At 34.5% G+C, this 20474-nt stretch overlaps 1 protein-coding gene across 5 annotated transcripts in view; it reads left to right on the forward strand.

Moving 5' to 3' along the window:
* The window catches only part of CBLB (Cbl proto-oncogene B), a 122924-nt gene that overhangs the window by 71616 nt on the left and 30834 nt on the right, over window positions 1-20474 (forward strand). For all 5 annotated transcript variants that reach the window (XM_065741973.1, XM_065741972.1, XM_065741970.1 and 2 more), the window contains exons 5-10: window positions 2674-2830; window positions 6805-6926; window positions 8879-9016; window positions 10515-10602; window positions 12819-12950; window positions 16848-17051. In XM_065741973.1, coding sequence (XP_065598045.1) covers window positions 2674-2830; window positions 6805-6926; window positions 8879-9016; window positions 10515-10602; window positions 12819-12950; window positions 16848-17051 — 841 coding nt within the window. The remainder of the gene's footprint in view (window positions 1-2673; window positions 2831-6804; window positions 6927-8878; window positions 9017-10514; window positions 10603-12818; window positions 12951-16847; window positions 17052-20474) is intronic.

Genomic DNA, 20474 nt, shown 5'->3' on the forward strand with positions numbered 1-20474 from the left:
TAAATACCATTCTAAGCATTTACTAGGACAATCCCAGAGCCAAACTTCGGTTTGATTGGTCTTGTCTTCCCTCTCCTGCTGCCTCTGGCACCCCATACCCTCCTTAAACTGTTAAAATAAACCATTAGATGTAAATAATAAAAAGGTGCTTTCAGAGGCAACACATCCCTTAAACTGCAAGAAGATGTTCATTCAGGAAAACCACAGAATCTACAAAAATCTTTCACCCCTTCATCACTATGGGAAGCATTTTGACTGAACCTCTTGTAGCCCTCTGGCAGATAGCTCTTTTTCAGTGTACCTAAAAAGTCTCCTGGTTTCAGTTCTTTAGGAGAAAAGAATTCAGGAATTTCACGACCTTCTGATTCAGTAACAGCCTCAGAGAGGGGTGTGTGTCTTCTGTCTGAAAGTCCATGGAAGAGCAAACCAGTTTGTACATATTAACTGGAGAGAGACTTCAGGGGAGAAATGATCCCTGGTTGTATTTAGGAATGAGAGCTGTATAAAAGTAGCTCCTGAGAAATAGGAATTAATGAGTTTCAACAAACAGTTTTCACCTGTTATTTAAGCAAGTAGAAGGTAAGATCTATTCCACAAAGTTCAGCAGAAAATAATTCTGCTAGTATTAGTGAATTTCAAATTGGGGCCACATTTTAGACACTTTTTCTTGGAGAAATCCCACAGGATAACTTAAGATGTTATTTCGTTAGCTAATCACTCATTTCCCAACATCTGGTTTCTATCTTAGCCAAAGTACTAGCAAACAAAACTCTAAAAACACATGCTCCTGAAGACTTCTGTGTGTTTTCCCCATCATTGGTGGGGTTTGGAGAGGAGGGTACAGAGTGTTAATGAATGCATGATGAAAGATCCTACTTGCTAATCCAATCTAATGAACATGTTTTCATTAAATTGTCTCAGGCAAGGCATAAAAAAACTAGTTCTTAAGATACCGTATGGCTAAATTCTTTATTGTTATTGTTTTTTTAAACTTAAGGGTCAGTTAACTTTTTTGACCCTATTTCAGTATGATCCTAGTGCTGTAACCATTCAGATGGCTTGCTGAAAGATTCAGAAGATATTTCAGAGTTACAGTTACAGAAACTAAATTAATCATGGACATTTGAATGAAGACAACTTTAACACCACAAAAGCACTTAAGTTTTCCAGTTTTGTCTCTGAACTTAGTGCAGTGCTTCATTCTCTCTTTACCATAATCAAAATTCAATATGCATTCTTTCTTAAATGGCATCTGATGTGGTATCTCTCTTCAGCTCTTTGTGGTTTCCTGTTTTTCGTACACAGATGAAAGTATCTGCTGAGATCTATTAAACTATGCAGTTTATCATGTCTGACTTTTCAGTGTAAGCTTCCAAGTAATGTTTAGATTTCTTTGCGTGACTCAGTAGAAATATAGGAAAATGTCTTTGGTGTCATACTTCAAATTACTACTTGTTTTAAAATAGCTTAATTCCAAAACATTTGTTATGCAGTGCCAACTTAAAACAGTTTGTCTTTTTATTGCACAGTATTGTAGTACCAAGTAATATGTATTTCCACAGAAGGAAGTGCTTTACTGTGGCTTTTCTAGCTGTCTTGGCCCTTATAAAAATAATGCACCATAAACTACTAAAAATTGCAAGAAAACATTCATGAGTAGGTGAGCCCTGCGTTTCTTCTTTTGACATCTAGGAATCATTAAAAGATATTACTGGGAATGTGTGAAATGTTAAGTCTTGAGAATTGTTATGTATTGATTACTGGTTATGTACTGGTTAATTAACATATTTTTAAATAACATATAGTTTGGTCTCAGTTCATGGCAGAACCTCTGTATGAGAAGGTTTTATGGCTTTGCAAAATTTGGATTTGATCCTGATGACATGAGAAAACTACTAGTGAAGAATTTCTCATTGATTTGAGTGTGATAAAATGGAATACTTTAGTGTGATCAGCCTCATATCAGATTCCAGTTGTAAGCACTTGGTTGGCAAAATAACTAATCTACATTACCTCAGCCTATGCAAATAGAAACTGAATTTGACAGATTGTGACTTTGCATTAGGGAAGAAAATTTAATTTCTTTCTACCCTGATTTCCCATGTTCTGCTATGTTCACTACTCTCTGAAAATAATCCTTATTGTGCCAAAATGTGTAAAGGTGAAAATTTTAGAAAATGTCTTCTAATATCTATGTAACTGTCATGGGCTATAGCAGACCTTGGCTCAGTTTTTTTTCTGATTGTTATTAGAAGGTTCTTGGCCAGTGTTTAGGAGCCTAAGTTGTGAAAAAAAGTTACTGCAGTAGATGCTAAATTGATGTTTCTCATTCTGAGAAGGGACACTGCGAAGAAGAGATTTTTTGCCAAGAATAGAGGTGGTCTTTCACATTAACTTTGAGAAGGTGCAAAGCTGGTTGCTCTACATGCTTAGTAGAAAATTTCAGTGTCTTCTATGATTGTGCTATTGAAGCTTGAATATTTATCATTGCCTTTTAAGGTGTCACTTTGTTCTCCTGTGTTTTAAAGGCTTCTTTTAGATAAACTTGATTCATTTTGTCTGTTGAAAATCCTAATTAATGCTCATCTACTTCAAAAGTCAATCTCTGCTGTCTAAATTAGTTAAAAAGTTTTTGTATGGGTTTTATTAAATTTCTTACTTCCCCCCTCACAGAACTATAGTGCCATGGAAAGTGTTCAGGCAGTGCCTTCATGAAGTTCACCAGATAAGCTCTGGTTTGGAAGCAATGGCTCTTAAATCTACTATTGATTTGACCTGCAATGACTACATTTCAATTTTTGAGTTTGATATCTTCACTAGATTATTTCAGGTAAGACTTAAAATTTGAAATATTTGCATGCCTTTGCGAATTTTAGTGACCTGAGGCAGTTGCCTAGGGGTCAAGGAAGTTGGATTTTTGAGGCCGTCAGCACCCACAGCTAAAAAACCCACATCTGGAAGAGACATCCAGCAGCACCTGTGTCATTTCTGCACATATGTAGTATGATTATAGTATCTCTGTGCTGTTTGCATATTTCACTAGTCTTAGATGCTTTTCTAGAAATTTTGACTTTCAGGTAATTATCTAAATTTTGTGGTTTTGTTATATTTTTGTATCTATATCTACTTAGATGAAATGTTCCTACTAAACATATTTCCTATAACTATTATTTTTTTTTGTTTTGTTTAGGCCTAATTTAAAAAAAAAGATTTTTGCCATTAATTCTCTGCTGTCTATTTATAATAGAGGAATATCTTTGGGAATGGCAGGGAATCTTATTGTCAGGATAATATTTATCAAAAATAAGCTTGTGTGTATGTTACAAACCACTGCAAACCTCGTGTTCCTTCTACAGAATATCATCTAAGATATTCTTTGAGTGTTTGAGTGGATGTAGAAGTCTGTGCAAGTTTGCATCCATATTAGATGAAGTGATTCTAAATTTGTCAGTTTGGATTTTTGCTTTGTATGTAGTAATCTTTGTGATTTATTTGGTCTTTTACTTTTTAAACACAATACATTGGTAAACTAGTGCATTATTCTTTTGCCTCTGGCTGATATGTTCAAGTAACAATTTTACACCAAAGCTATGCCATACGTTTTTTCCCTCTTCCATGATGTGTTAATCACTTTTTAGCTTTCTTGGGTTTGCTCTTCTGGGAAAGGACCATTTCAGAGTTGATATTTAAGATCTGGCATTAGATGATTAAGAGTTTTAGTTTAGGGTTTTGATTTTGATAATCTCTTTTCTGGTCTGAGTCAGAACTGTATCAAAGTTGAAAATGTTGAGGTTTAAATAATGTTTAATGTAACTACAAATACTGGTTGCTTTTTAAAACAAAGTCACACAGGTTATATATCTTTGAATAGAATTTTGGAGGCTCTCTTTGATGAAATAATAAACTGTTGCTGTTCTAGCAAAATCCCTCTAAGCTTTTCTCTTTATTGATATGATCAAATACTTCTGTCTGAACTTTGATGCCTTGGGAGCCATTTCTACTCTGTCAAAGTTTCTCCCTTTTATTCATTATTTGGCAAACTGATCTTGTTTTCAGATCAATCAAGCCTAGGTCTTGCTCTCAGACTTCACTGCAAGTTGTCTGAGGCCTGTTGGCTGCAACATACATCACGATGAAATACATTTATTTGAAATTCCTTTCTGCAAGATTTGATCACCTTTCTCATTGAGCTTACAGCTAAGAAGTTTCTTGTGCTGGGGTGTTTTTGCGTTTGTTTGTTTTTAGTTACTTTGTTTTTTAATCTGCTTAGACAAGCTAATTTACCAAGTTTTGCAATAGCTGCATAACTGTTGAGGTGAACTCACAATGAACTTAAGTCTGAGAATCTCTCCCAGAGGTTACATTTTACTTCTCAAGTTTTTAAACTGCTTCCGTAACTGTGTGCCTACGCCCATGGAGAGAAAATCCCAATCGTTGAAGTAATCAAAATCTTGTTTCTTATTCACTGAAGAAAGAAAGACTACTTTTTGTGAAGATCCTGTAAAAGTGAAGTTGCTCCCCCTGCCTCACCGTTGTACACTTGCACTTTATTGTTACCTCTGACCAGAGATAAAGTTAGCATGCAAGTGTATGTGGATACTTGGAAGAAAGGGAATTAATGCCATCACTGTTAGTGTGTTCAAATGAAATAGTACTTAAAGCAAAATTTTTTCTATGGAAGTGCACGAATCTTTTACTATTTAAAATTTGCACTTTTGTAATGCTCAATCTTTTGTGTCTGAAAGTCAAGCTTAGGGTTCCTGCCCTTTGAATTGCAGTCCTACTGTCTCATCATTTTCAGATATTGCAGTAGTGAGATAATCTGCAGAGAATCCAAGCGCTAGAGGATTATACGGTCTACTTAAAAGCTTGTTACTTGTGGTTAACCAAGAAATTTGCATATGTGTTGTTCTTTTGTTTGGTTGTTTTTTTTTCTTTTTTGGTTGAGGGGATTAAGGGTGGCATCCTCTAGTTCATATTTAAGATTTGTTGTGTTGTGATAATGCAAAGCTTCTAAGTACTGAATGTTTGATCATGCTTTTTGACTTACTTGCATGCACTTGAGTAATAAAAAGGTGAAGGTCTGTCACATTTTTGTCATGGAAATGTCAATGTTGATATGGTGAAGGGGGAAGAGTCAACTCCCTTTTTTCTTTAGTTGGAATAACTAACATTCTCAATGTGTTCAAACCTTCTGGTATCCATCTTCAGTGAGCATGCAGAGAGGAGATGATAAGATGTGGTATTGCATCTACAATAGTGAATTTTTCTCCTTTATTTTTGTACAGATTTGCACATTTGCCCTCTGTACTGATACCTTACTGTTCTGTTCCACATGTCTCATTTAAAGATTTTAATATAAAACGGGTCTTCATAAATGCTTAAGCAGTGGTTAGGGTTTGTGTCATCATCTCTAGTTGAACTTTTACAATATTTTGCTCAAGTGTGTCACTTAAGTTGACATTTCATCCCTACCTTACTTTAGAAGTTCATTTTAAAAGAACTTTTCAGAATACAGAGTAACACAAATCTCTTCTTGTCTGTTGCTTGACTTCTCCTGTTCTGAACTTCTGACAAATACATAAATAAACGTCTCTAAACCACAGAGAGGCAGTTTCTTATCTTTCCAAATGCTGGCTATGAACACTTAATATACTTTTTGTTAATTCATTCCTTAAAAATCAATCTTCTTTTACATTCTTTATATTTAAAATATATAAAGGATAAGCTCTGCAGGTTCCTACTGAATTATGTACTTAATATTTTATGAATCTATGGAAAGGAGATAGTGAAAATTCAGAATCTTCAAAATATTTATCCAAATATTTATTCTTGTTATTATCTCAGGGCTCAGTATTGGGGCAGGGTTTTGTTTGTTTTTTTTTATTTTTCATCTTTATCAACAGCATTGATTCAGACATGGAGTGCTGTTCACCAAGTTCAACAGGAGTGATGATGTGCCAGAGGGTCTGCAGCAATATTTAGACAGGCTAGGTTGATGGACTGAGTCCAATTACATGACATCCAACAAGTCTAAATGCTAGGTGCTGCACTTGACTCACAACAACCCCATGAGATGGTTTAGGCTTGGAGAATTGTGGCTGGAAAGTTGACAGCAGAAAATAACCTTGGGATGCTGGTCAACAGCCAGGCGAACAGGAGCCAGCATTGTGTCCACGCGGCCAAGTAGGCTAAAGGCATCCTGCCCTGCATAAAAAAAATATGTCCTGTAGGATGAGGGAAGTGATTGTTCCATTGAACAGGGAGACCTTATGTCTCACTTAAAACTACCTTGAAAGGAAGTTGCAATGAAGAGGGCATTGGACTCTTCACAGGTGACAAGTGATAGGAGATGAGGAAATGGCCTCAAGTTGTACTAGAAGAGGCTTAGATTAGATGTCTGGAAGAATGTTCATGTGGAAAGGGTGGTCATGCATTGGAACAACTGCTGAAAGAAGTATTAGGATCATCATTCCTGGAGGTATTAAAGAGATGTGTGGGTGTGACTCTAAGTGGCATGGTTTAGTGACAGGAATCAGTAGGGTCAGGTTAATGGTTGTGGATTGATGACTGAAGGTCTTTTCCAACCTAGATTATTCTGTGATTCTTTTTTTTGAATGAATTCTTGCACCAAAACTGAATATATAGGGATATCTTTTCTACTACTTAGACCTTCACCAAAAGTGTGTATTTTTCAGCTGAAGCTAAAACATTTTGGGTCTTTCTGAAAAATTGACTTGAATTTTATTAGAAATATGTAACTACCTGGTTGTATCTATTTAATTGTTTGTCTTCTCATTTTAGCCATGGGGTTCAATCTTAAGGAACTGGAACTTCTTAGCTGTGACACATCCTGGATATATGGCGTTCCTGACATATGATGAAGTGAAAGCGAGATTGCAGAAGTACAGCACAAAGCCTGGGAGGTGAGAAGTCTGGCTGATTACAGCTTTCCAAAAAAACTTACTGTCTCTAAAGCTACATAGCTCTAAATTCATCTTTCTTATCTGTGTAGTACTTGTATTGCAATATTGGAGAAGTGAATTTTACCTTCTTTTTCCCCGTTAACCATGAATCAGAGCGGTAGTAACATTTTTTACATACTTGAGATTTTATTTGTATCAAAATGTATTTTTGAAAAATATTTTAGTGCTAAATGCCAGATTTCCAGATTCAAAAACTGCTGATTTTTTAGATTTTAAGACTTAGGAGTTTTGTAACCATAATCTGTTTTTTATACCATAGTTATTCATTGTTATGAAGCAAGTAACATTTTATAGGCAATGAAAATCTATACAGGTACAAGTAAACATAAAAAAAGTGAAATGTTATTGCTTTTCCTTCCTTTTGTTTGACTTAGGTGAAACAAGCAATGCATTATTGGAAAACTATAATCTACTTTTACAAATGGGTAAAATTTTTACTGACAGTAAAATTCATCTTAGACTACTTTTACCTTTAAGCTGTCAAGCTTAGTTGCCTAATGTCTAGCTTTATAAATTTGCTCTAGCATCACATGTATACATAAGCAAAAGCTCATTATTTTGAAACTTTTTAGAGAAATATAGCAATAGAGTGAGACCGTTATATGTATATTCTGCTCTTGGTTAGCAAACAGAATTTATCATGTTAAGTTACTTATCTGATCAAGTACAGGTGCAAGAATCTTGTGTTTTGAGTGAGATAATTTTATCTTGGCACTCATGGGCTGTATTATGGACTTAGATAGCTAGATTGATTTTTAGATTAATTGCTATACATTTACTCTGATTAACTTTGATTATAAAAGAGAAGTAATGGAGAAATTATTCAACATTGCCTTAATGTTTCTTGTAAATATAGAGTTACTTTTAAGATAATTTTCTATTTGGATACTACAGTATGACTTCCAGAGTTGTTTAGGTGAAATATTGAATTTTAAGTGAACAGGAGATAAAGTGGAAATACAAAGTAAAATTATATTTATAATCAGTTTAAAACATTTTGGAAATCACTACTTCTGTTCAAATGAATATAATCTGGTTACTTCTAAGTAATACTGACTTTGTTGAGGTTTTTAAGAGCCATGCTAAACTTCAGTGAGGCTAAGATTTCTCATTTAAAATAGTTTGGATGTAAATAAAATATTGAGCAGTAGTTAAGAAAAGCTGTTTTATAATACCAAATTGAGTTTGTGGTGTTTCTATATGGGATGCTTTTTTACATGCAGTTTTTTCATCTGACAAGGTGTCAACTGTTGAAGAGACTAGGCTTCTTAGCAAGAAAAAAATGTGCCTAATGCTCTTGCCAATAATCTTCCTTTTTTTCACTGCTGTATACCCTGCCTGCATTGTATAAACTCCTAGATATCAACTGTACAATAGAGAAGTATTTAAACTTATGCCTACTTGGGTTAATATTTTCTGGTATTTTTTGAAGTGAAGTGATACTTGTTTCATCCTGTTCACCAGCTCACATACACCCCAAATTAGCACTGATAGTAGAGCAGTTTTTATTATTCATCATTTGCATTTCTGTTGCAACTAAAGGTATTTTCTACTTCTGAATAAACTTTCCATTGATTTGTATTCATGGCTTGTGTATGACCAAATGGCTTGTGTTGTAGCTATGGAGAGTCAGTAGTATAATACGCTGTCGTTGGAAAGATTTATGGACTAAATGTATGTAGTGTAGGACTATTCACAGTAAATGTCTACCTTTCACTTTGAGAACTAGAAAGCAAGCAAATGAAAACATGGGTTGAGGGAGATACTGTTATCCTATTTTTCTTTATGGGGAACTGACAGAGTAAAATTAATAACTGTTTTATTTAAGCTTACATACAGAGTTTGCCTAAGTCCAGCTAATGCTGATGTTTTATTCATCTTGTTTTCTCAAGCTACATTTTCAGGCTGAGTTGCACTCGCTTGGGGCAGTGGGCCATTGGGTATGTGACTGGTGATGGGAACATACTGCAGACTATACCTCACAATAAGCCTCTTTTTCAAGCTTTGATTGATGGCAGTCGGGAAGGATTGTAAGTATAAATTCCTGTAGTTACCATTAGGTATTAAATCCTGATTCTCTTGTTCTTCTGTTGCTTCAGATGGCTAAATATTAAAGATCTTTAAAACAGAAAATCTAGATATGACATTTGCTATTTCTTTGGAGATTAAAGGCCATCCTTTTGATTCTTGTTTCCAGGTAATTCCATTAACCAAAGTTAACGAAAGACATATCTCATAGTGGATAAATTCTAGGAGAAAATAAAATTGGGCAGCTGTCACTTGGATTGTTTCCCAGTAAGAGTCACAAATGCACTTAATCTTATTGAGCAATTACTACTGCCAGTTACTTATGTGTCTAGCTGTGGACAATGATCTGAAAGCTATGTAATTGCTTTTTTATATGTTGTGCAGCCAGAACATTTTCTAGGTTTACTGAAAAGATTTCTAATTATAAAAGAATCTAAGTTTATGAAAAGTAGTAGTGCTATTTTACCAGGTTGGTTGATGTAACAGACGAATACTCAGTATCAAACTCTTTTTTCACTGTTACATTTTTTATATGTCCTCATGATAATAACGAGGTAAAAAATAAAATAAAAAATAACAACAACAACAAAAACCAGACTAATTGATCTGTCTTCAAAAATGATAGAGAAATTTTTTGCAAAATTCCAATTTTTCTCAGTTGACTTCAGTACTTTTATTCCAGGCATGATTTCATATTTTGAAAGACATCCAGATACTTTAGTTATTGCCCTAATAAAATAAAGTGTGCTTATTACAGTTGTGTTAACTACTACACAGTTTTTGTGATCAAAACTGGACAAACAAAAAAATAAAGCTGAGAATTGTTAATTCCAGATTAAGTTTTTGTACCATGTTTAAATATAACTTTCTCACAGTTGGCACTTAACAACCTGACTTTCAGGAAGCTGTTTCTGAGTTAGAGGTAACATAAATCTTAACATAGAACAACTCTATAATATAATTGTCTTATTGATTTCTCACAAGATTGAAATGCTCCCATCTGTTCTTGCCTAAAGTCCAGTCTGCATCTCAGATTCTCAGTGTAGATTCTTGTCATAGTGTACAGATGTTCACAAATGTATGTTGCTGTCTGTTCTGCTCCACTGGTTGAAATAGTTTACAGGGTCATGCTCACGTTCTGATATCACAGTGAACGTATGCAAGTGTAAATTCACTGTAAAATGAAGATTGAAAATAATTCATCTAGATGCATCAAAAAGGTGATCTGCTATAGCTCAGATGTATTCTGCTGGTGATTATGGTTGTAATGTTAACTTCTTTTCAGTGCTTTCATAAGTGAACTTTAGCATATAACAAAATTAATTTGTAGCAGTTAATTGCACACAAAAGTTGAAAAAGATTACTTAATGTCTAATGTTAAATTATTACATAATATATGTCTGCTGTAACTTATGCTGCCTCACTAAAATTTCATAAGTATGATTTATGTAACAAAGATAAAGAAATGTGCATATTTATAACAATTTCTTTGTGATGCAGCTATCTCTTCCCAGATGGACGAAGTTATAATCCTGATCTGACGGGATTATGTGAACCTACACCACACGACCACATAAAGGTCACACAAGTATGTTACAGTTTATCAGTTATTTTTTAATCTTCACTTCCCTTAGCATCTCATCAAGTAGGATAAGAAGCTTTTTTTAAAATGTAAGAAATGTATTCCAGAGAGTGAAAATGGATTGTTGATAGAAGGGCTTAGATGAAGAACAACTTAATAACCATTTAAACTCTAGAGCCAATGATGATGCAGACAGTACACCTTGGAAAATTTTGTTTACTCTAAGGCTTGTCTATGTGAGAAATGTGTTAGTGGTTGTTAAGATTGTTCTGATATTTGTGTCATATGTTTATGTAGTTTAGAGTTTACTTGCTAATAGCATGTAGGTGTACAGTAATAAAATCAAGATCAGCTGATAGTTTTTAAGCCTGATTAAGAGTGCTACAGCTTGCTGTCAGATCCAAGAAGAAAATTTTTGTTAATTGGTTTAAAAAACAAAACTAAGCCAAAATTTAAAAAATCCCTAATCTCTTGTTTCTTATTTGTTTATTGTGCAACTTAAAAGAGTGATCCGTGAAAAGCAACAGAAATAATTAAGTGCCTAAAAGAACTCTTTTTCCAGAGAGCAGACTATCTAGATGTGTTTGCAGTCTTGCTAAGTGATAATGGGATATAGTAATGTGCTGATGTTTGGAGCCCAAGGAATGGGAAATATCCACTACAAGAGAAAGTATTGATTATAAATGGTGCTGAAGTTTATGCTAGAACATTTAGGTGTGCAGTGCAGAAAAAATACAGAATACTTGAGGGATATGTTCAAGGAAAGACATCAGACTAGATATAACTCTTTAACACTATGCTGTTGTAGATGGTTCTCCATTTCATCAGAGTGGAGAAGTGATCTGTTGTAACTGAGTGTAATTGAAAATATTTTAGAAATTCATTTCTATCTCTGGTATCACAAAGAATACCGTTGTGAATATATTTTTCCAAAATATCTATTTCTAGAAAATTCCTACATACAATTATTTGATGAAAATGTATGCCCACTCACCATTCTGTTTTCCCTCCAAATTTAGAATAGTAATGAAAGAGTAGTAGAGATATCAGATATATTACACAGAAAGATTTTCCTTACAAAAAGATTATCCTTTTTCTCAAAGAAAGGAAAATCATCTTAGACATCCTCAATGATTGCCCTGTTTTCCTCAAGCCAGTCATCCTGTATTTTGAGTAAACTGAATGAATCCAGTTGATTCTGAGCTTATAGTTAGAAGGAATCTTTCAGTGCTGATTGTAATTTGAACAGTCTGAACTACCTGAATGCTGCCTTAAATGAAATCTAGCTGCAGTAGTTAAAAACTACCATTAAGAGCTGCTTAAACTATTAAAAGATTGTATAAAACTGACTCCAGGGCTAGATTGCTGCAGATTCTTTGCAAGAGCTCCACCATAAGCATCTTTAGTACACACTGACTACAGCTACAGATATAAGCTATCTCTATTCCCTTTTGCATTACCTCTTTCTCCCTTTACTGAGCAACAGCTACATATTGTCTTGTAATCTTGAGTATTCTTTCTTTTAGCTTTCAAAATATCTTTTCTATTCAAGACAAAAAAGCTTTGTAGAAATGTTTTTGGTTACCAGTTCCAAAATAATACCTTTCCTAAATCAAGAAAAATATTCTAGACTTGAGTTTTTATCTATTTTTTATTTCACCTGAAAGTGTTCTTGTACTTCACTGTCAGTCTCATAAGGATACAAAGTGCTGAATGATCAGTTCATGTCTATCACTGTGTCATCTTGAAGGGATACTCTTACCATACTTCCTTCACAAAGGTTATTTACTTCAGTGGAAAACACTATACAACACTATATGTTGTAGGTAGAAATGCCTCATTTGTCAATTTTCTGTCCAGTAGCTTTTATTAGTACTAAACTCATACCTAGAAAAGAAATCACCATTTTGTTCCCATGGAGCACTTAATTTCTCCCTTACTGTGTGTTCATTATCTTCCTTTTACCTGCGACCAAGGAAAAGCAGAGTGTATGCTTTGCATCAGTACAGTACTTATAAGTGATAAGTCTGGAAAAAAAAACAAAAAAACCCATAAATTTGTTAACGTGAGGAAGCAAGCAATAAAGTAACCCATATCAATAAACTACTGGAGTATTAATGAGGTTGGAAAGTAGGATTCAGATGTTTCCCACTAGTGGTGGTACAGTATATTCTTTTAAATAAATTACAGTAAAGAAATAACTTGACTTTCTTTTGGTTCAGGAGCAGTATGAATTATACTGTGAAATGGGTTCCACTTTTCAACTTTGTAAAATCTGCGCAGAGAATGACAAGGATGTGAAGATTGAGCCTTGTGGACATCTCATGTGTACTTCTTGTCTTACAGCATGGCAGGTACAGCTCAGTTAGAAGTTGGAAGTATATGGATTTCTGTTACATTCCTGTTTACAGTCGGGGTACTGTTATTTTTCTAGGTACTCAGGAGGGATCAAGGGTTTATCTATTTATAAATAAAAAATATATAAAAATAGATAAACCCTTGAATATGTGTGTATATATATATTTAATTTAGTAAACTTGAATCTGTGAAAAATAGGGTTTTGGGAGTCATTAAAATCCAGACTTGTAGACTTGCCAAGGCCATTTTCTATCTAATTTGGAAATAGTTTTCTAAGTATCTACAGAAAATGACAGAAGGACTCCTGGTGCCAGTTGAGCTATCAAGGTCACGTCATGATGTTTTCAAGAGGAATAAAAGAACAGGTAGCAACTGAGAGGGAATAATGGACCAGACAGGGTTTTATAATGAGACAGGATGTCTTCTGTCAGAAAAGGAATTGTAGTAAATGTCATGTAATGCACTATGAAAAATAAGCTTTAGGAGTCCTGTGTTTTGTGTTGGTAACACTTAAATCATTAAACCCATCTAGATTGTAGCTGATTATTGGCGTAAGAAACTAAGTAGAGAGGAAAAAAAGTAATCTCAATGTCATTTAGAGAATATTTCAGAAAACACATAGACTTTCTTGTGTCGCAGATTGAGATGTTTTCTGTTTTGTACATGAACAAAGCTTGCATTGGCAAGCCAACTCAGCGAATCATTTGAAGAAATATCATTTGTGGGTTTTTTCATTAGCAATAAAGCAGTCAGAAAAGTATTCCTAATTTTCAATTTTCTGTTGTTTTTCTGTCTGAAATTTGAATTTGATGCTCCAAACAGAAACCTTTCAAATTTACCAATGTGAGAAAGTCCTTGCACTTTTGCTGGGTGATCTCTGATGTTATGGTAGCAGTAAATTCATTTACAGTGTTGAGTTGGTGATGTGCTTCAGTTCTGGATGCTAAAGAAGCTATGGTACTCAATACCTTGGTTATTGGCTAGGAATTCAGGAATAGCATGAAAAAACATTTTAGGCTTAGAGAACTGACCTTTTCAAAACCATCAAGTTTCATCAGAACATTGCAGTCAGTGAAAATTGGCCAGGTACATTTTAGATTTCATTACAAATTTAACTTTTGTATAATTAGTGAGACAATGAAGAAATATTGCACTGTAACAGCACCAGCTGTTGCAGGCTTCTCGGATAGCATTTAATTGCCAGCGTAATGCCTCATTAGACATGCCTCAGCAGTCGAATGCAGATGTTTTCACTAAGCAGAAAAAGTGTTATTTAATAAATTGAGTAAGCAATATCAGATCTGCATCGAATACCAAGGATGACTCAGAGTTGTTCACCTTTAGGGAGATCAGTTTCTCAATTCAGTCTTGGTTTAACAATCTCACTTTTGTATTATGCAACAAGATTCAATTTTTTTTATTCCTAAGGAATCTGTTCTCTAAGAACTACTTATTTGGACTTACTTCTAAAGAAGTGGGGACATAGGTTCATAGGTTCATAAGGTTGGAAAGGACCTACAAGATCGTCTAGTCCAACCATCCTCCTATCACTATCCCTACCCACCTACTAAATCAAATCCCTTAGCTCCTCATCTAAACGCTTCTTGAACAGCGCTAGGGATGGTGCCTCAACCACCTCCCTAGGCAGGCCATTCCAGTGCCTGACCACTCTTTCAGAGAAAAAATGTTTCCTCAGGTCTAATCTAAATCTTCCCCGGCGCAACTTGTGGCCATTCCCTCTCATCCTGTCATTATTTATCAGGGAGAAGAGGCCCACCCCCTCCTCACCACAACCCCCCTTCAGGAAGTGGTAGAGTGCAATAAGGTCTCCTCTGAGCCTCCTCTTCTCCAGACTGAACAATCCCAGCTCCCTCAGCCGCTCCTCATAAGACTTGTGCTCCAGACCCCTCACCAGTTTTGTTGCCCTTCTCTGAACACGCTCCAGGGCCTCAATGTCCTTCTTGTAGTGAGGGGCCCAAAACTGAACACAGTACTCGAGGTGCGGCCGTACCAGAGCTGAGTACAGGGGGATGATCACCTCCCTGCTCCTGCTGGCTACACTATTTCTAATACAGACCAGGATGCCGTTGGCCTTCTTGGCCACCTGGGCACACTGCCGGCTCATGTTGAGCCGAGCATCAACCAACACCCCCATACTATACATAGACATACATACTATATTGTAAGGTTCGCTGTAGCTACTTTCTCAGCGTTCTAAAAATGTGGACAAAAACATATGCACTCGTATAGAATTCAGCTCTCAGTTTTAATTTAGATTGGTCAAACTGTTGAATATGAGTCTTCTGCTGTTGGTTAGTCTGTTTTGGTGAATGTGTTACTTCTGAAAAGAGGAAATTGCTACTACAGAGCTATAGGACAACACAGATAAAAGACAGCTTTGCAATTGGAAAGCTCTCTATCTATACAGATGTTTTATTTGGTTGGTTTTCTTTGGTTTTTGGTGGTTATTTTGTTTGTTTTTGTTTTTTAGAAAATCAGCCATTAAAATGTTGTATAAATAAGTTAGAATTTCTGTTCACTTGACAGTGATAACTTCAGTAGATCCATAAAACTTGGATGTGCTCTTTGAGGTAATCATAAGTGATGTTGACTGCTTCTTTGTAATTAGGATACAACACTGCTAGAAGTAGATTACAGGGATCTTTGCATGCAAAATGAAAATCCAATACTAATCCTGAAAGTATATGTGATTGTTGCTATAAGATATCATTTATAGTTATCTGGCCCCAGTTCTTCCACAGACTATAAAAACAACAGTCAGTTCAGTAAGAATTGTCAAGTGTTGTCACATGTCAAGAAGAAAATAATGCTCGGAAAAAAAAATCTGTCTATAAATTTGAAAAATCAAAAAGCTGTTCTTGCTTGATGACACTTCAGGACAGTTTACTTTAGAAATTTAGTAGATTGTTTAGAATTCACTTTTTTGTGTTCGTTATAGAATTGTAGAATGGTTTGGTTTGAAAGGGACCCTAAAGATTATCTTGTTCCAACCCTCGTTACCTTCTTAGAACCTGACTATGAATATGACACGATGTAATCAACATGGTGCCTGTTAATAAAAAAAATATTTCTGAAATGGATAAATAAATAATGGATAAATAGAAACATGCCCACTTGAAAATGATTTAACACATTATATCACTTAAAAATTAAAATTCAAGTAATTCATTTTTCTGATAGCATAGAGTCATTGAAATGTCTAGGTTGGAAAAGACCAGGATCATGAAATATAACCATCAACCTGACCTACCAAGTCCTATTACTTTACTAAAAAACGTGTGAAAATGGTTCTTAGTTTTTACATCATTTGGCAATACTGACTCCTGTTTTGCTATTTAAATATGTCAGAAATGTTTTTACTCTTAAAATTCTGAATGTTCGAGTTGTTGCAGCCATGATGTACTGCATATGGGTTTTTCAGAGAATAAGAGCTGCATACCCTGAAGCTCATCTGTATTTTCTAAATAAAAACTAAAACCAAAAATTTTGTATTTAATATAGAAGAGATAAAATAAAATACATTATCTCTATCTGCACACCTTGCCTTTATTGTTCTGTTGTAAGAAAATTGCAATTTATAAAGGCAAGGTTATTTTTGATGTTTTGTAGAGATAACAGTTCCTTTTTTGGTTAGTTATTTTTAAACAAAACAATATTTGGAAGACAAAGAGCTTTAAAAGCACAAACATTTTACTGTTTACTGTAGTGAAATATCTTTGAAACTCTTTCCTATTTACTGCAGCGCTCCATGAAGAACTCTTAGAGACCCTAGAAAGGGCATTTTTGTATAGAAAGATATACAACAGTGACCTTATACAAGTGCTTCTTTTTAATTTTTAATAATTTATGTACCTTCTTTTGTCTTTCTGTAGGAATCTGATGGACAAGGTTGTCCTTTCTGTCGCTGTGAAATCAAAGGAACTGAACCAATTATTGTGGATCCATTTGATCCAAGAGATGAAAACTCCAGATGTTGCAGTATTATCGATAGCTTTAGTATGCCCATGTTGGACTTGGATGATGATGATGATAGGGAGGAGTCTTTGATGATGAACCGGTTGGCTTCAGTCCGAAAGGTACGGCTTCAAATACTATGCAACATATAAAGCTGTATATTTCTAAATAATGCTGCCTGTAACTAAACAATGAGAGGTTGCATTTTATGCTGAAGGTTTCAGAAACTCACTGAAAAATTCTCAGGGTGAAAAAGCAAAATGCTTTGGTATTGTGGCAAGAATACTAAAGGTGAACTGAAAGAGAAAATATATCTGGATTTTCATGTGATGTGAACAGAGTTAACTCTGTTTGTAATGGAGGAAGCACAAATTGTGTTAGGGTTATGCATGAGTTTCTCAATTGATAATAAAAATTATTGCTTTGTAAAGATGACTTGGAACCCAAATCATGTTGCACACAAGTGACTTTTTGTCCCACTTTGTGTAAGTTGTCTATTGTTATTTCTGTAATATAAAATGGATTTCATTAGATAATTTTAGAGGGAAAAAAGTATCTGAAATTATTCATAGTAGTGTTATGTTTCTGGATGTTTTTGTTCTTGAACTGCACTGTGTTCAGTTCTGGGAACTTTATATTGATTGCAGGTGATTTTCTCACAGATAAACGAGAACTCTCATTAACAAAATGTTATATTGTTGGTTGTTTGCAGAGTTTCTATTGTATTATAGCTTTGAATAATACTCTCGTAGGCCCCATAACGCTGAATTTTACAGTGCATTTTCTATATTCTACCTTTTACTAAGGTCATCTAGATTGAGCAGTTGACTTGAAATTAATTCTGTAACACCTTACTCCTCCATTTCCTTATCATTGTATTTGTTATCAAAAATCTGAGAGCATCTGTCAGCTAATATACATACTTCTGATAATCTTTCCTAACCTCTCAAGTCATATGAAACATTTTTGTGTATATAATACACAACATAGCCTACTCTTAGGAACAGTTTATCCTTCCTGACAAGACTTAAGTTGCAATCTGCACCCAGACCTTTGTGAAATAGCCTTGAATTGATAGACTTTTATAACACTATCTCTTCTATGATAAGGCAAAAATTCATTAAGTTTTTTTTTAAAGAAACTGTAAACTTTAATATAAGAAGTCCTCTTTTCAGTATCTACCAACTGCTTGAATGCTTAAGTGTTTGCTATTTTTATGTCATTAATTTCGTTGTTAGTTAGAAGAAATTACTGATTATTCATGAAGTTTAGGAACAGCATTTTTCAATTTTTTATAGCTTATTCAAATCATTATTTGGAAATGTTGAAATTTTGTGTCATCTAGAGACTTTCAGCTGTTGTTGCCTTCTTAAAACTGTTATTAATGGTTGTAGAGGTATGCTTCTAAGTACATCACCGTATGTGGAATATATCATTACTTATGCACATTTTTTTTTAATTAATAATGCCTTCTTCAGCCTTGTCTAAGGCTTAAGCATTATTCATTTTTCTTGTTAAATAATGTTTCCTCAGAGTCTGGTAGAAGAAATTCTGCAATATTTTGTAGGATTTTAGCATCTTTGAATTTTTTGTTTCTTATTAATGCTGCTAATATAAACATGTTATTGCATAATGACTCTGTTATGGAGTCATTAATGTTGTAGAAACAATAGAGATGAAAGGACAGGGATAATCATTTGCAGGCAACTTGATAATGTAATTCCTTTGTAATCCCAATGAACACATTGCTCAATTCGTAATTTATTGCAGGGGTTTTAGCAAATCTGCTAACCTTTGAAAATCAAGTGGATTGATTTTGTCTCAGATCACCTGGCTAGACCATGTGGTAGTATTACTCAGAAAAATAATCTTGTTTTCATATCTGCTGGTAGTGAGTTGGGAACTTAATCCTGATAATCAGTGGAAGTTCCAATGACATTAGCTTTCTGAAAATGTAGGGCTTCAAGATGTGTTGCTGGAATTTTCAAGTCAGTCCTTATTGTCTTGAATGCTTCATGGGAGTGGCATTATAAAAATGTTTCTAAGTCATTACTACTAATTTTTGTTGCCTTTGAGACTTGTACTGAAAAGTTTTTGGAACTGTTTTTACTACACCAAAAAGATTAAAACTTTTTTTTAATCACCTTCTGTATCTCTAGAAATTATATATGTAAGTTGAATACCATAAAAATACCACTTTTGCAGTTTATCTATCTCTGAAGTATACTTGTAGTTAGTGGCAACTGAATTTAATCCCTGAGGGACCTTAGACTTGAAAATGTTTCAAGGAAAAGTTACTCTTTAATGGTAGTATTACTCCATAGTGAGTGAATATATCCACTTTAAAACAAATAAATAAATGTTGTAGGTGTTGTGTATGAGGTGGAGGCAGCAGATCAACTGTATCAAAGGTTTCAAAGAAATCTCCTGCAATTAGTCTGTTTATCAGCCGCATCAAGCAGCTTATTTATTTTTTTCTTCAATTTCAAAATTATCTTCAGGTAATTCTTTATGAACCAAAGATAAAGAGTAATGCCAAAATTTCTGCTAATTATCTCACTGATGAGAAATTTTCAGCACTGTAGTATCAGATTAGTAATCAATGTCAGAAAAAAACTTAAATTCATAACTACTGGGGAAAAATGATACCACTGTTTTCCAGTAATAGATACATCTGATTGAATAATGTAGCTGTGGTCCATGCTGCAGTCCAGTTGCAAAATCAGTCACAGCTGCTTGTCCCTTGGCAGCCGTTCTGCCAATTAGATGAAATCCAAGTCCTTAGAAAGAAGTGTGTGTTCTTTTCCTTAATTACATCTTTATTGCACAGGTCCGTGTTGCAGCAGACCCCCTTTATATGCTGAAGGTCTGTCTTCTGTCTTAGACAGTTAATTTGTATTAGTTTGTGTCTTAATTGCTTGCTTGTTTTATCTTTTTCCCATTATGCTGCTCTCATTGCTCCTTTATTTTTCACTAAACAGAAAATACATGGAGATCTCAAATAGGTGATGAGCAGAAAAAAATTCAAGTATTTAGACCATACGGAATGTTTCAGGTTTTTGTGAGAGGTTGTATTCTGTGCCAAAAAGAGTAGTTGTCAAGTACATCTATTGATACCCTGACATCCACAAGTAATGCAGACATCTTGTTGGCTTAGATGTAAAAATCAAACAATTATGCGACTAGGTAGGTTAGATACAAGGAGAAGAAGAAATGTACTAAAAAAAAAAAGAGAGAATGTTGAAGGAATTGTGACAGTAAATGCTCAAGAATAGATTTGTTGCTGTGGAATATTTTTTGTTTTCTTTTTAGTTAGGGTACATTAAAACAGAGAACCGTAGTTTCTATTTTCTCCCAGCAATGTATTCTCTCATTCTTCAGCACCAAACAGTTAAATGAGTTAAGCTTCCTTATAGTGGGAAGTGACTGTTACTTTTATTAGAAATTTTCTTTTTCTCTTCATGTATCTCATAAGTTATTAGCCTGTTGGCAATCACTGGTTCCATTTTTGAGCTACCGTAAGTGTAGTGAGTTACTACAACACT

The sequence above is a fragment of the Cyrtonyx montezumae genome, unplaced genomic scaffold (genome assembly GCF_038088225.1).
Source record: "Cyrtonyx montezumae isolate F1298 unplaced genomic scaffold, pur_monq_1.0 scaffold_3, whole genome shotgun sequence".
NCBI classification, from domain to species: domain Eukaryota; kingdom Metazoa; phylum Chordata; class Aves; order Galliformes; family Odontophoridae; genus Cyrtonyx; species Cyrtonyx montezumae.